Genomic DNA, 12,559 nt, shown 5'->3' with positions numbered 1-12,559 from the left:
GAGTGTAAATCTTTATCCAATAATAAAATTTTGAGAGACATGTGAATCTTGTCTTTATCTTTTTTTAATCCTACTTTAACCCATTCTTAAAACGAAGAAAAGTAAAAATAGATCTTAATAGAAGGCTCACAATCAAGCCTCCATATCGTTTTCTTTCCCCACTCATCCCATGAAAGACTTCAGTTTATAAAAGGTTTAAGCACTTGGCAGTTCCCTATACAACAATCCACTTCACCACCACCAATTAGTCTTGCAACTCAAGTTTCCACTACTTCCTCAATCAACCACTGAACCACGACGTCCTCTATATTCCTCTTTTAATATTCTCTTCAAAATTACCACTAAAAAGCAAACTTTAGAGCGTCACATATCCCCTACACAACACAACAACAACGATGGCCAATTCTGCAACTCTCTTCCTTCTCTTTCTCACTATCTCAGCCTTATTGTCCTCCTCCTTCATTGGTACGATATCTCAATTGGGTTCACTTCAAACTTTTCCTTTTTTTAATGTTATATAATGCACAAAAATCAAAAATGGCGTCTTTATTTGTTGTCAAATTTCATAAAAATTGTGTCTTTACATATTTTTGCAGATGGAGCTCAGCTTATATTAGTGAATAACTGTCAGGAGAGCATATGGCCGGGAATTCTCGGCGGCGGAGGCCAAATTACGCCGAGAAACGGCGGGTTCCACATGGGAAGCGGCGAAGAAACCATAATAGACGTACCGGATAAATGGTCCGGTCGAATCTGGGGTCGACAAGGCTGCACCTTTAACCAAAACGGCAAAGGCTCATGCCAAACCGGAGATTGCAACGGCGGTTCAATAAACTGCCAAGGAACCGGCGGTGTACCACCAGCAACCGTCGTGGAAATGACATTAGGCTCGTCTTCATCGCCTCTACATTTCTACGACGTGAGTCTAGTCGACGGATTCAACCTTCCGGTGTCGATGAAACCAATCGGCGGTGGAGTTGGATGTGGCGTTGCGGCTTGTGAAGTCAATTTGAATGTTTGTTGTCCTTCGGCTTTGGAAGTTAAGAGAGATGGTAAAGTGGTTGGTTGTAAAAGTGCTTGCTTGGCGATGCAGTCGGCCAAGTATTGTTGTACCGGAGAATATGCGAATCCTAAGGCTTGTAAGCCGACTCTGTTCGCCAACCTGTTTAAAGCCATCTGTCCGAAAGCTTATAGTTTTGCGTTTGATGATTCCAGTAGTTTGAATAAGTGTAGAGCTTCTCGTTATGTTATCACTTTTTGTCCTCCAAAGTGAGGGGCTTTGATTGTTTTTGAGGTTTGTTGTGTTATGTATCATGCAGTTGCTTGATTTAGTTTCTAGGTCGTCACTGAATGAAAAAAGTGAACAAATTTGAACTAAACATCGAATCAAAATTTGATCATTAGAAACCATCCTTACTAGTGTTCTACAAGCTCTAGCTGCTGGGTCGGTTTGATCCACGAATTCTCTCAAACAGGATATAAAAGACGGTTCTAGGGCTTACTCACGATGTAAGGAAGAACAAAGAGCCTTTGTCTCTCTAAAGAGTAGAAGGTTCGTCATAGAATGTGATCCACAGAGAATTTAAGAGCTGTCTCTCCTCGTTAGCCGCTGATAGATCCTCTTGTGACATCAAGCTGATTCCTTTGATACGATCTTCTAGAATCTGTCTCAGTTTCTTATCGCCTTTCTCTATGCTAGAACCACAAGTACTACACTCTTTTCTAGCTTCCGTGAGCTTGAGCAGTCCCCGAAGAGCAGCTTCTCTTACATCAGTATCAATGCTAGAGATGAGCTGCATCATCAAATTGTGAAACCCGAGTTCTATAGCAATATCACAGTCTGAGTCATTCTCTTGTAGAAGATAATGCAACAAGTTTAAAGCTTTCCTGAAGAATGAGAAACCCAATGACAATAGTTTTTGAAAATTAGCATACAGCAGATCTCGAAGTTCAATAGATATTGAATATTTAAGTAAAGTACTGAGTAGTATTAGTACCTTTGAAATCTCACACTATCAGATTCCAGCGCATATTTTAAACCAGTGTAGCCATTTGCAATCCGGAATCCCGCTATCCCTGTTTGATTATTACGAATCAAAGCTGCTCCAAGCAAAAAGAAGTAAATCATAATACATTCATCACATTCACCATAAACCAAGTTTACAAAAAGAGAGGCTTTTATTCATCTAAACTAATCAAAAATCAGAGCAGCTTACATGATATTGCACCGAGCGCTTGAGTCCGAGAATGCATATCAGTATCTGAAATAAAGTTCAAAAGCAAAGACTCTAAACCATTGGCTTCGATAACCGATTCTTGACTTCGAGGATTGTTCCCAACTATTGTGCTTACGACATCTGCAGACTTAGCTCGGATATTAGCGTTGGAGTTTTTGAGGTAGCCAAGAAGAGGTACCAAGCCTCCAACGGAATGAAGATCTGCCCAAACATTCAAAGAAGTAAATGTTAAGCCAAGCAATCAATCAAAAGACAGATAATGAAAAAAAAACTAAAAGGAACGAAGTATGAAAAGATTCACCATTAGCCATATCAATAGACTCAACATGTTCCTGCAGCTCATCCAGCAGATCTACCAAATCATCATCATAACTCAAAATTTTAGTAACCAACAAGAAGGAAATAGCTAGGAAAAACATATACGAATAAGATTTTGAACCTTGGATATCTTGAGGTGTTACATCGTGAGCATCCAAAACTTGTTGAGGTGTCTGCATTACTTGTGTAATCTCCTTCAACCGCTTGACTACATCTACGGTTTGCGATTGCATAGCCTCTGCAAACCATTTTCGATCCTCCTCACTGTCTCACAAAAACAATGTCAAATCATCAAAAAAACCATCCACCACTATACTGAAACGATTATATTTTTAAGCTAACCAAACGATTCATTATATATATATGTGGGAACAGAGGAAAAGTTTGAACCTTGGATAAGTCCAACTCAAAACAGTTTCTCTGCTTATGAACACAATGAGTCTAAAATCAAAACTTATAAGCTTGCACAGAAACCCCCCAAAAAAACCCTAATTTACACGAACCCTCAAAAACTCAAATTCCAATACATGATTCATAACCACACTGATTTCTACGAAAACCCAAAAAGAACAACAGAGTGTTGGGCAAAATTACAAAGAACATCGTACGTTAACTGGCGAGTAGGCCGAGTGCCATCGGAGTGAGAGAGACTCCATTTAAGCAGACCGTCCCAGTTAGGTCCTTCTTTAGCCATTGAAGCAAAAGCAACGGAAGAAGAGAGGAGGGGAGGAGACTCTGCTGTCAAAGCCGGAGACAATGACGCAAATAGATTGGGCCTTTGAGGTCCATCCATATCAGGTTAACTTTCAGATCATAATGGGCTTTAACAAGCCCAATTGTCAACTCGAAATATCTTGAAGGAGGAGGCCCCCACCTTATCCACACACAAAATGAAGAAGACCCCAAAAAATCTAACTTGGAAAACGTTATCCACTTCGAGAGAGTGACACGTCACGAATCAAATCCTGATTCAAACAAAAAAAGGCTTTCCATAAATCAAAATCACACATCTTACTACTTCTCCCAAATCGGAATCACTTAACCTAAATAAAACCTTAAAATCATGGCAACCACACCGGCAATGCAGACGACGTTCGTGTCATCGACGAGCTTTCTGAAACAAGCGAGACCTTCTTCTTCTTCTTCTTCTTCTTCTTCATGGGGATCATCATCACCGAACAATGTGATTCTTCCCAAAAACAAGAGATCTTCTTCTTCCTCCGTAGTTGTCGCCGCCGTCGGTGATGTCTCTTCGGACGGAAACATCTACTTGATCGGAGGAGCCATCGCTGTTGCTCTCGTCGGAACTGCATTCCCGATCCTCTTCAAACGCCAAGACACGTATGTAAACCACTCTCTCTCATCTTTTTTTTATCGTTCTTTTTAAATTAAACCGTTATTGATGCTTGTTAACCAAATTGGACTCAGTTAATTTGATTAAATGTCCGGTTCAACCTTTGGATTACTTTACCATACTGAATTACTGATTCTGAATAAACCGAACTAAATCCTCTGCTATGGTTTGCTTGCCTGATTGAAACAAATTAAGCCTGAGTAGTAATTGAGAGCATATCTTAACCGGTGAACCGAAAGAGAGATTCTATATACTTTATGTGATTATTATTACAAGGCATGAAAATTGTGGTGTGGGGTATAGGTGTCCGGAATGTGACGGAGCAGGATTTGTGAGGAAGGGAAGAGCCACGCTGAGGGCGAATGCGGCACGCAAGGATCTTCCTCAGATCGTTTGCGCAAACTGCAATGGACTCGGAAAGCTTAACCAGATTGACAAATCATCCTAATTATATAATTTTTTTTTTTTTTGGACAAAGACAAATCATAATTATATATCTATCTCCTGTTTTGTGTATGTAAAAAAAACACACTCCATCTTCATTCCTCGTCTTCTCTCTGTAAGTGAATTATTCGGTTATTTCTCTGACAAGATAGCTTGGAAATGATCAATGGTTTGCTTACTTGCTTGGTGTTGGTGATACAATAGATTTTGTTGTTGAAGTTTCTTGCGCTGTAAGAAATCCTCTATGAAAGGAATTGAGAATTGTATTACCTTTTTTATTTATGCAGAAACTACAAAGAAGCACATAATCTGAGGATACATGTGATGGATAGAGGCTCCTATAGACCTCATATGTACGTACCTCCTTGTGATCTGAGGATTGCTTTCTAGGCTTAAAAAAAAACTATTTCCCCTGAGTTTTTACTTGAATCACATTCCAATCACCTATAAATATATCCATAACAATCAAATGTCATAAAGTGTATTGAACAAGTGATGATGAAGTAGAGAGACAAAAAAAAAAATAGCATTGAAGTTGCTGCAATATATGATTTTAAGCCAGTTACACAAGTCAAAAATCATAATAGTATATTCATTACCTCCATTAGCCTCCCACGTGAACAGTACTAAGAACGATTCTAGCATTCTAATCCGGAGTCAAACTCAAAAAACGTACATGTAAAAATGTACAAATCTCATTCTCTCTAGTGGTGGCAAATTAAATTCAATTTAGGCCTGACCGTCCTGACGGATACATTTAATTTTATTTCTTCAAAACATTTTTAGTGGGAAATTAATGACCAACTGTCATATGACTCCACTTCGGGTTGGTGAGTGGTTGTTGTGGTACTTACTCGGCTATCTCAAGATTAGCCAGTCAAATGACATGACTAACTGCAACATCGATCGTGGTTTATTCAGGTTTTTTTTTTGGTTTTAGAAAACATATAGAGACGAAACCAAAAGATAGTCCCACCGTTTGGATTTAAAATTTGTCACAAAATGTATCATTCATATGTATCATGGTTTTCATTTAGCAGAAACTCAATATACATTTATTCATTGGCAGCAAAATTCGTTGAAATGATTGGTCCTGCGAACTTCAATCATCAATATTCTCTCTAAAACTTAGACCACTGATCTGGTGTATAAATTACTTAAACCTATAGTATATTACTAGATTAATGCCACTTTTACTTATCATATGACTCCACTGCGTGTTTGTTTCTCTGTTTTATAAAATAACCTCGCCGGAAACGTTTGTAATCATTTGTTCAAAACGAACATATTTTATATCGAAACAACGTCTGTACAGATTTATAGATGATCCTTCCTTTTCCTTACGCGTAAGAGTAGGATTTTTCTTTTGATTTCATTTAAAATTTTAATGATACTAAATTAAAGATCCAATAGACTTTTATGTTCCCACATGTTTTGCTTCCACCACGTGGCTTCTAGATTATACATACAATACAAAGTATTACTATAAACTGAAATAACTCTTTTTTTTTTTTAAATTACTATTTTATCTTACATTGACAGATGTCTTTACATGTTTACATAATATCATTCAAATTCTATACTATAGTAACTATAGTTTTTAAAATTGTAAATGAATTTTTATCTTCTGCTAGAGTTATGAATTCATTATTTGAGTTTGGTACATTTTTTTTTTAAATAATCATTTGTAAAAAACAATCGAAACTAAAAAGCCCGGAGACAGCATCATATGTAAGGAGACGTGCCAATTAGAGAAGATAAAAGAAACGTGACAATAATTTACAACTTAATATCACTACACGTTTCGTTGCGTCCTCTGTTTTCTTCTTCCCAATTCCATATTCTTCTTCTTCTTTATAGTCCTCTTCTTCTTCTTCTTTGACTTTGTGTTAGTTGTTGAAACAGAGACAAATAAGCAGATGAAGCAAAACGAGACATTCGATCAAGAAAGGGAAGATTTGTATCAGACAGATGAAGAAGAAGACGAAGAAAGCCAAGCCGGGAGCTCTGTTCCGTCAACACCGTTATCTCGTAACGGCTCCAATAACCCTTCCTTTCCGTGGCCTCGAAGTTACCGGTAAATCATATTAAGAAAAATAAATATAAATTGCTCTGTTTTTTTTTTTTTTTTTTGTTAGAGATCTGAAGAAACGATTCTTTAGTGATAATATTTGTTTGTTTTCAACCTTCAGACAATCTATGGATATGTTGACTGGAGTTACACCTCCGCCCAGTACAAGTTTTGTCTCTTCGTTTCGCCAGAGACGACCAAGCTCTGTCTTGGGTTCGTTTACGTGTTCACCGAGCAAACAGCAGCTTCTCATCGAGAAAGATGAGATCCAAAACTCTTTCGTACCATCCATCAAATCATTTCTTGCGTCTCATCTCCAGTTATCAGTCCCGGGTGATCTGTTAACTCCCCAAGAAACCGGCAGTTGCACATTCTCTCAATCCGTTCTCAACGGTAATTCTTGGATCATCATTAGGAGTGTTTTAATATAGATTTGATAACGTGAGATATTCTTAACATTCTCTTTGTTGCAGGAATCAATGTTCTATGTGGAGTAGCTTTACTTACAATGCCTTACGCAGTGAAAGAAGGAGGATGGTTAGGGCTATTCATACTCTTATCCTTTGGCGTTATCACTTTCTACACTGGTATTCTCCTAAAGAGATGTCTTGAGAATTCGCCAGGGATCCACACTTACCCGGACATTGGTCAAGCTGCATTTGGCATCACAGGACGCATCATCGTCTCCGTAAGATTTTTTCAAATCAATCTTGACTTTTGACTGTTTTGGAATTCTGATCCTAACTTAATTTTGGGTTTGGAATTACTTTTCAGATACTTCTCTATGTGGAGTTATACGTAAGTACCAAACTCTATTTAATATTTTATATCATATGAATCTAAGATCCTAGTTAACTTTTTTTGGTTATGTTTTTGTAGGCATCTTGTGTGGAATACATAATCATGATGAGTGATAATTTGTCAGGGATGTTCCCAAACACATCCTTATACATCACCGGATTATCCCTAGACTCTCATCAAATTTTCGCCATTACTACGACTCTAGTTGTTCTTCCGACTGTTTGGCTCAAAGACCTCAGCTTATTGTCCTATCTCTCAGGTTCATCTCGTAATTAATTGGCACAGTTATCTCTGATATTTGATCTCTTTAATTCTAAGAGATGTTTATTTTATTTTCTTAGCCGGAGGTGTCGTCTCTTCAATCTTGCTTGCGCTTTGCCTCTTTTGGGCTGGATCAGTCGACGGGGTTGGATTTCACCTAAGCGGAAAAGCTCTTGATTTAACTAATATACCTGTCGCAATCGGAATTTACGGGTTTGGTTTTGGGAGTCACTCTGTTTTCCCCAACATTTATTCATCCATGAAAGAAACTTCCAAGTTTCCTATGGTGCTTCTCATCAGGTTAGAAAAAAAAAACATATTTCTTGTAATCCAAAACAAGTTGTTGGCAATTTCGGTTTTGGTCTTCTCAGGCGTTAATATTCCCATGTCTCTGTTACATCAGCGTTATGAAGGGTAGATTAACCAACTTTCAAGTAAGTAAACAAAAAAAAAAACCTCGATTTAGAATATTATATTTTCACATAAAATTGTGATTAAAATTTGATTTTTCAGATGGGAGTTTGTATATTGATCATTATCATCGGCGTTGTGAGCGGTTGCTGCGGGACTTACTCTGCTATTGCGAGATTAATCGACGAGATGACCTAATTGGTATTGTTTGCAGAATAAACTGGATGCGATGCATTTGATTAGAAGAAATCTGTTTTTGATAAAACAAAATACTATTATTTTCTTAAAAATTAAATCAAAAATTTTATTTGGTATTACAGTTTATTGTCTTTTATTTTATGCATCGTATATGAATTTAAATACGTCCAAAATAAGTAGAAAACAAAAGGACACTATTGACTGGTGCTTAATTTTAAATGAATTTCTTGGGAATATTTTGAAAATTGGGACTAGGGACAGTGCAGTGTTGATAAGCATACAATTTTGGAAGTTAGTCAACAGAGAAGTTCGTAGGATACGAAGAATCCTAAAAATATCAAAAGTACGGTCAGCACTCAGCAGCATGAAATCTACACCGCAATTTTAAAAATAAAAAGTGGAAACAAATATTAAAAAAAAAATTGATTTTGTTTCCATATATAGAAGAAATCTATTTGACTCGCCGGAAACACAAAAAACTCGTTCTCCGTCTATCTCTCTCCTTCTCTCTCTCTCTCTGCACTTTTCTTTCTTCTACGTTTCTTCTCAGATTGAGAAAGAAACAAAAAAAAAGACAAAAAGAAGATGAAACTCGACGAAGAATTCTTACACGACAGAGACCATTCGTTTCTTACTGATGACGAAGAAAACCAAGCAGACCTTGCTTGTTCCGACGATGAACACGACGGTGAAGACGGTGAGTATCGTAGAGGCGGAGCGAATTCTGATTCCTCCTCTCCCTTATCTCGAGACCGTTCGGAGAACAATCTCTCCGATGTCTCAAATCCTCCATGGCCACAAAGCTATCGGTAAAAAAGAGAACAAAATCATCAATTTCCTCTGTTTTTGTATGTTTGCAATTCTCTTTGGATTACAAAATTTCAGACATTTTTCAGATGAATTTGTTTCAGACAATCAATGGATTTGTTGTCCGGAATGACTCCACCTACCGTGAGTTTCATGCCTCGAGGCAGTTCTAGGAGATTAGTCTCTTCCTTTCAGAAGAAGCAACAACAACAATCTTCCTTCACCGATTCGTTTTCTTCTTCTCCAAGCAAACCACTTCTCTCTCAACCTGTTCCTGACAAAGACGAAACCATCTCACCCTTCAACCCTTCATCTCAGCTCAAGCTCTCCGTCACCGATCTTCCAGTACCGGAAACTAACCTCTGCTCTTTCTCTCAATCTGTCCTCAACGGTACATAGCTCTCAATCACTAATGATGGTTGCTAATGTCTGATTGAATTGGGGAACATATGAAACTGTAGAACTTGATGTTTCCACAATCATTGTTATTTTTCAGGAACCAATGTTCTGTGTGGATTAGGGTTAATAACAATGCCTTATGCGATAAAAGAAAGTGGATGGCTTGGTTTGCTCATACTCTTGTTCTTCGGAGTCATCACTTGCTACACAGGTGTTCTCATGAAGAGATGTCTAGAAAGTTCTCCTGGTCTTCAAACTTACCCAGACATTGGTCAAGCCGCCTTTGGAATCACTGGTCGCTTCATCATCTCTGTAAGTTTGTTTCAGATCCAACAATCCCTTCATATGTAGATTCTCTTTCTTGAAACTGAAGCTTAGGTTTTTGTTCTGTTTCTTGAATTGCAGATTCTTCTGTACGTGGAGTTGTACGTAAGTTTGATTACTCTCTGTATATGTAGTCTGAGAGCACAGCTTTGGATTCTTCCATTAACTCTGTTTTGTTAATTGTAACTTTGTTGTGTCCATAAATAGGCAGCTTGTGTGGAATACATAATCATGATGAGCGATAACTTATCAGGACTATTCCCAAACATTTCATTAAGCATTGCTTCAGGGATATCACTAGACTCTTCTCAGATCTTTGCAATCTTGACCACTATTCTTGTTCTTCCAACAGTCTGGCTAAAAGATCTTAGCTTGCTTTCTTACCTTTCAGGTTTGGTTTTTTCCCACTATAATCTCTGTTTTAGTTTATCTCCTCGATTGACTTATATAATCTAATGGATGGACCGTTCTTGCGGTTTTGAAACTGTGATATAATCTAGTTGGTGGAGTCTTGGCGTCAATCTTGCTCGGTCTCTGCCTCTTCTGGATTGGTGTGGTCGATGGAATCGGGTTTCATGCAACAGGAAAAGTTTTTGACTTCAATAACTTACCTGTCGCTATAGGAATTTTCGGTTTTGGTTACTCGGGTCATTCGGTTTTTCCTAACATCTACTCTTCTATGAAAGATCCTTCAAAGTTTCCTCTCGTCTTAGTCATCTGGTAAGTTCTAACTACAGAAACCTCTCCTTACTTGTTTCATTATGAGCCCTAATTGACTTGCTCCTTTGCTGTCCTTTTTCTCTTATGCAGCTTTAGTTTCTGCACATTCTTGTATATAGCTGTTGCAATCTGCGGCTACACCATGTTTGGCGAAGCCGTCGAATCACAGTTTACATTAAACATGCCTAAGCAATTCTTTCCATCTAAAGTTGCGGTCTGGACAGCGGTAAAATACAACATTCTCTTATGTTCTCTGTATATAGTTAGTTGTACTTGTATAACCAGAAATTAATTTTGTTTAACCTTCTAGGTCATCACACCTATGACAAAATACGCATTAACAATCACCCCAATCGTTATGAGTCTCGAAGAGCTTATTCCTATGTCTAAGATGAGATCACATGGTGTATCGATATTATTCAGAACAACCCTAGTTACCTCTACTTTGGTGGTTGCTCTTTCAGTTCCTTTCTTCGGTAATGTCTATATATCTCTGATGCCCTGTTTTTTTTACACTTCCAAGAAAGTTACCAAAACTGGCGTTTTCTCTAACTTCATGTGCAAGAAACACATCTCACCATAGCTTCTCTAATCAAATATTCTCTATTACAGCTATCGTGGCAGCGCTGATCGGATCCTTCCTTGCAATGCTTGTGGTAAGTTCTTCCATCTCAAATAAAATTGAAATTAAAAATATTGATTAAACCACTGACCTTTTATTGTTGTTGTTGCTGTTGCAGGCTCTTATCTTTCCATGTCTGTGTTATCTCAGTATCCTCAAGGGTAAATTAAGCAACACACAAGTAAGCACATATCCACTATAGCATTTGATTCTCTTGAGAATTTTAGTAAACTTTTAACCGTTTTTTCTTTTTCTTTGTGTGATTCATTTGTTCAGATTGGATTATGCGTATTCATTATACTCTTCGGGTTGGTGAGTGGTTGTTGTGGTACTTACTCGGCTATCTCAAGATTAGCCAGTCAAATGACATGACTAACTGCAACATCGATCGTGGTTTATTCAGGGTTTTTTTTTGGTTTTAGAAAACATATAGAGACGAAACCAAAAGATAGTCCCACCGTTTGGATTTAAAATTTGTCACAAAATGTATCATTCATATGTATCATGGTTTTCATTTAGCAGAAACTCAATATACATTATTCATTGGCGGCAAAATTCGTTGAAATGATTGGTCCTGCGAAGTGCGAACTGCAATCATCAATATTCTCTCTAAAATTTTGACCACTGATCTGAACTTACTTAAACCTATAGTATATTACTAGATTAATGCCACTTTTACACTGACCAGAACTTATATATCAGTATTATAAAAGAGACTAGAGTATTTAAATTTAATTTGAAAATGAAACTATAAAACCTACATATACATATTTCTATCATATGCTATAATTGCATAGTACAAGATAGAACCTAAAATATTGTGAATTCACACGAGCAACCTAGTGGGCAAGTGATAAGAAGTTGACAGTATTGATTGGGTAAGTGAAGGTATCCTGATTTGGAGCAGGATTCAATAAAAATGGACCCAACTCATAAATGATGGGGTTTTGTCCTAAAAACAGCAAGGCAAACAACATGTGCTACCATACTTCTCAATCTAAAAAGTCTATTTCCATGTGAATGTCACATCTTTAAACTCTTTTTTCTTTCCATCATTTTTATTCCATTTCACGAAAGTAGTAAACATTATGAAGTTCATTAGTTCATCTTACAGTTCGTTTGTTCTTTATTTAGTAGATTAATTATTTGTTTCAAAATGGTTTGGAAAAAGTGAATATAATGATAGACTGAAAAGTTTAGGTTTTTACATCTAAACATGGGATCCAAGCCGTATCACATGCAATGCTTACTGTTACAAGTCGAAGATATAAATTTCCCAAGATGTGTTGCACTAGTCTCATGATAAAAATGATTAGAAGAAAAATAATTTAAAAAATATAGAGAAAACATTGGACTGTTTTTTAATATGCCCACCGTCCAAACTTCCATGGCCAATTCATTGACGAAACCAAGGTAAACACACATGCTTATGTATTTTTTTTTTTTTTAAACAGAAGTGTAAGCTTAAAATTAATGAGTTTAAGTAAAACAGAATTCAACCTTAATGAAGAGATTAAATACTATTTAAAATCATTCCCTTAATTATTTGCCTCAGTTATAGAGCCTTCCACTCTACACCCCACACATTAAAA

The 12,559-nt window shown here is 37.1% G+C and overlaps 5 protein-coding genes across 7 annotated transcripts; 4 read left to right on the top strand and 1 right to left on the bottom strand.

The window, feature by feature from the left end:
• Window positions 1-130: 130 nt before the first annotated feature.
• Window positions 131-1,379, top strand: LOC104708934 (thaumatin-like protein). Its single transcript, XM_010425594.2, has 2 exons — window positions 131-465; window positions 597-1,379. The coding sequence occupies exons 1-2, from the start codon at window positions 396-398 to the stop codon at window positions 1,271-1,273; spliced, it is 747 nt and encodes a 248-aa protein (XP_010423896.1). The 5' UTR covers window positions 131-395; the 3' UTR covers window positions 1,274-1,379.
• LOC104708933 (hsp70 nucleotide exchange factor fes1) lies at window positions 1,369-3,483 on the bottom strand. Its single transcript, XM_019229046.2, has 6 exons — window positions 3,164-3,483; window positions 2,677-2,819; window positions 2,539-2,589; window positions 2,217-2,438; window positions 1,998-2,100; window positions 1,369-1,887 (listed from the first exon to the last, which is right to left on the bottom strand). Exons 1-6 carry the CDS (start codon window positions 3,346-3,348, stop codon window positions 1,539-1,541), a joined length of 1,053 nt encoding a protein of 350 aa, XP_019084591.1. The 5' UTR covers window positions 3,349-3,483; the 3' UTR covers window positions 1,369-1,538.
• Window positions 3,484-3,580: 97 nt separating this feature from the next.
• On the top strand, window positions 3,581-4,531 carry LOC104708932 (uncharacterized). Its single transcript, XM_010425592.2, has 2 exons — window positions 3,581-3,896; window positions 4,213-4,531. The coding sequence occupies exons 1-2, from the start codon at window positions 3,619-3,621 to the stop codon at window positions 4,355-4,357; spliced, it is 423 nt and encodes a 140-aa protein (XP_010423894.1). The 5' UTR covers window positions 3,581-3,618; the 3' UTR covers window positions 4,358-4,531.
• A 37-nt stretch (window positions 4,532-4,568) lies between these two features.
• On the top strand, window positions 4,569-8,214 carry LOC104708931 (amino acid transporter AVT1E-like). 2 transcript variants are annotated; one of them, XM_087463037.1, is made up of 9 exons: window positions 4,569-4,706; window positions 6,259-6,430; window positions 6,546-6,817; window positions 6,898-7,112; window positions 7,199-7,222; window positions 7,304-7,484; window positions 7,567-7,786; window positions 7,890-7,920; window positions 8,000-8,214. In XM_087463037.1, the coding sequence occupies exons 2-9, from the start codon at window positions 6,273-6,275 to the stop codon at window positions 8,093-8,095; spliced, it is 1,197 nt and encodes a 398-aa protein (XP_087319163.1). In that variant the 5' UTR covers window positions 4,569-4,706; window positions 6,259-6,272; the 3' UTR covers window positions 8,096-8,214. The 2 variants fall into 2 exon arrangements, 1 of the variants encoding a protein (XP_087319163.1); XR_015564476.1 differs by lacking the exon at window positions 4,569-4,706 and having other exon boundaries at window positions 6,092-6,430; window positions 7,858-7,920.
• Window positions 8,215-8,457: 243 nt separating this feature from the next.
• Window positions 8,458-11,522, top strand: LOC104708930 (amino acid transporter AVT1D). 2 transcript variants are annotated; one of them, XM_010425589.3, is made up of 11 exons: window positions 8,458-8,904; window positions 9,007-9,293; window positions 9,399-9,613; window positions 9,707-9,730; window positions 9,833-10,016; window positions 10,126-10,345; window positions 10,436-10,571; window positions 10,656-10,821; window positions 10,958-11,001; window positions 11,086-11,148; window positions 11,244-11,522. In XM_010425589.3, the coding sequence occupies exons 1-11, from the start codon at window positions 8,681-8,683 to the stop codon at window positions 11,337-11,339; spliced, it is 1,659 nt and encodes a 552-aa protein (XP_010423891.1). In that variant the 5' UTR covers window positions 8,458-8,680; the 3' UTR covers window positions 11,340-11,522. The 2 variants fall into 2 exon arrangements, with proteins under 2 accessions (XP_010423891.1, XP_010423892.1); XM_010425590.3 differs by having other exon boundaries at window positions 8,774-8,904; window positions 8,992-9,293.
• The last annotated feature ends 1,037 nt before the right edge of the window (window positions 11,523-12,559 follow it).

This window comes from Camelina sativa, chromosome 8, assembly GCF_030686135.1.
Source record: "Camelina sativa cultivar CO46 ecotype springtype chromosome 8, ASM3068613v1".
NCBI lineage: Eukaryota > Viridiplantae > Streptophyta > Magnoliopsida > Brassicales > Brassicaceae > Camelina > Camelina sativa.
The sequence above is the reverse complement of the archived record's forward strand: the minus strand, read 5'-3'. Positions and strand labels throughout refer to the sequence as shown.

Coding starts and splice junctions, on each gene's coding strand:
- LOC104708934 (XM_010425594.2), top strand. CDS start 396: ATGGCCAATTCTGCAACTCTCTTCCTTCTCTTTCTCACTATCTCAGCC. Junction 466..596: donor ATTGTCCTCCTCCTTCATTG/GTACGATATCTC, acceptor ATATTTTTGCAG/ATGGAGCTCAGCTTATATTA.
- LOC104708933 (XM_019229046.2), bottom strand. CDS start 3,348: ATGGATGGACCTCAAAGGCCCAATCTATTTGCGTCATTGTCTCCGGCT. Junction 2,820..3,163: donor CGGCCTACTCGCCAGTTAAC/GTACGATGTTCT, acceptor TTTGTGAGACAG/TGAGGAGGATCGAAAATGGT. Junction 2,439..2,538: donor GTCTATTGATATGGCTAATG/GTGAATCTTTTC, acceptor ATGTTTGGGCAG/ATCTTCATTCCGTTGGAGGC.
- LOC104708932 (XM_010425592.2), top strand. CDS start 3,619: ATGGCAACCACACCGGCAATGCAGACGACGTTCGTGTCATCGACGAGC. Junction 3,897..4,212: donor CTCTTCAAACGCCAAGACAC/GTATGTAAACCA, acceptor TGTGGGGTATAG/GTGTCCGGAATGTGACGGAG.
- LOC104708931 (XM_087463037.1), top strand. CDS start 6,273: ATGAAGCAAAACGAGACATTCGATCAAGAAAGGGAAGATTTGTATCAG. Junction 6,431..6,545: donor CCGTGGCCTCGAAGTTACCG/GTAAATCATATT, acceptor TTCAACCTTCAG/ACAATCTATGGATATGTTGA. Junction 6,818..6,897: donor CTCTCAATCCGTTCTCAACG/GTAATTCTTGGA, acceptor TCTTTGTTGCAG/GAATCAATGTTCTATGTGGA.
- LOC104708930 (XM_010425589.3), top strand. CDS start 8,681: ATGAAACTCGACGAAGAATTCTTACACGACAGAGACCATTCGTTTCTT. Junction 10,572..10,655: donor AAGTTGCGGTCTGGACAGCG/GTAAAATACAAC, acceptor TTAACCTTCTAG/GTCATCACACCTATGACAAA. Junction 11,002..11,085: donor CCTTCCTTGCAATGCTTGTG/GTAAGTTCTTCC, acceptor TTGCTGTTGCAG/GCTCTTATCTTTCCATGTCT.